A 1,446-nucleotide genomic window follows, 5' to 3' on the forward strand; every position below is an offset into this window, starting at 1 on the left:
TTCTAAAAAATACTTGAGTTGCTCTCAAAGAACACTAGGATGAAGCTCAATAAGCTAGATATGTCTCTCCCATCTCCCAGGGAAACTGTAGGGCTTAAACTTATATGGATAGAGTTTAATATTCTATTGCTATCATGTTTGTTCATATAGGATTTGATACTTCTATAATAGTTAATAATTTAACTTATCTGAGACTCAAAAGTACCGTCCTGAAATTCATTTTTAAAAAGTTGTATCATTTGATAAACAGAGTTCATAATCTTTTAATTTTATAAGTTAATTTCCACAAATCACTGGAACACTTAAAATATGTTAAATAATACCCAGAAAACAGATAGAGAAACAGATTCACATTGCTAATGTGAATTAACTTTGTAGCTTATTTAGTTAGGAAGCAGAATAATCATTGTGGCTACATAGTGTTTTTCTTACGCATAATGTGTGTAAACTCACATTTACAATTTAGTGTTTCTGAAAAATATCATAAAATATACCCAGCTAAGCCTACTAATCCTTAAGGGTTTAAAGATTGGAAACTTACTAGCCATCGTTTGAAAATGCTATTTTATGTCTATTCCCTGTAGGGTATTTTTGTCATATGCATAGTTCACATAATCATAATCTACATAGTAGATAAATTATTTGTATGCTGCTCTGTTTAGTTAACATTAGAGCATATCCATTTCTGAATTACATCTTTATAATTTCTGGATTATCTTTTGTATATGTATTTTACTTCCGATTTTTTTTTTATATTAATACTGTTACATGACTTTTCTCTATATTTCAGATAGTTTCCTGAATCTAGATTTCCAAATCTATGACAAAATTCTCCTGGGTGAAGATATAGCAAGGGTGGCTATATCTTTGTCATCTTCCCTGTCTCCAGGGGAAATCTTTCAGCCATTTCCCACTGAGGATGTTAGCTGGGTTTTCATAGTTCTCTTCATTGGGTTGAGGAAGTTCCTTTCTACTCCTAATTTGTTCAGTGGTTTTATCGTAAAAGGATATTCACTTTTGTCAAATGATTTTTTTTTTTTTTTGCATCTATTGAAATGATCATGTCATTTTAAAAAACTTTTTGCTCACATGACCTGTTACTGTCATGCACTACATTGTGTTCCTTTGGTCAACGGCAGCCGGCATATTCAACACTGGTCCCATAAGGTGATAATACCATATTTTTATTGTACATTTTCTGTGTTTAGATACACAAATACTTAACCCTTGTGTTTCAGTTGTCTATAGTATTGAGTCTGATAATATGCTGTAGAGATGTATAGCCTAGGAGCAATAATATTCCATGCCGTATCCCCTAAGTCTCAATTTGTGTAAGTGCATTCTGTGAGTGCGCAGTGACACAAGTGCCTCACAGTGTGTTTCTCAGAGCACATCCCCACTGGTAAGTGATGCTTACCTGCATATTAATTAACTTTCCCATGTCAA

The 1,446-nt window shown here is 32.8% G+C and overlaps 1 protein-coding gene across 1 annotated transcript in view; it reads left to right on the forward strand.

Moving 5' to 3' along the window:
• Window positions 1-1,446, forward strand: part of BIRC6 (baculoviral IAP repeat containing 6) — a 271,529-nt gene that overhangs the window by 253,707 nt on the left and 16,376 nt on the right. The window contains exon 70 of the mRNA XM_023511826.1: window positions 1,066-1,167. Within this exon, the coding sequence (XP_023367594.1) occupies window positions 1,066-1,167 (102 nt within the window). The remainder of the gene's footprint in view (window positions 1-1,065; window positions 1,168-1,446) is intronic.

This window comes from Otolemur garnettii, unplaced genomic scaffold, assembly GCF_000181295.1.
Source record: "Otolemur garnettii isolate 467f Iridium unplaced genomic scaffold, OtoGar3 scaffold00022, whole genome shotgun sequence".
NCBI classification, from domain to species: domain Eukaryota; kingdom Metazoa; phylum Chordata; class Mammalia; order Primates; family Galagidae; genus Otolemur; species Otolemur garnettii.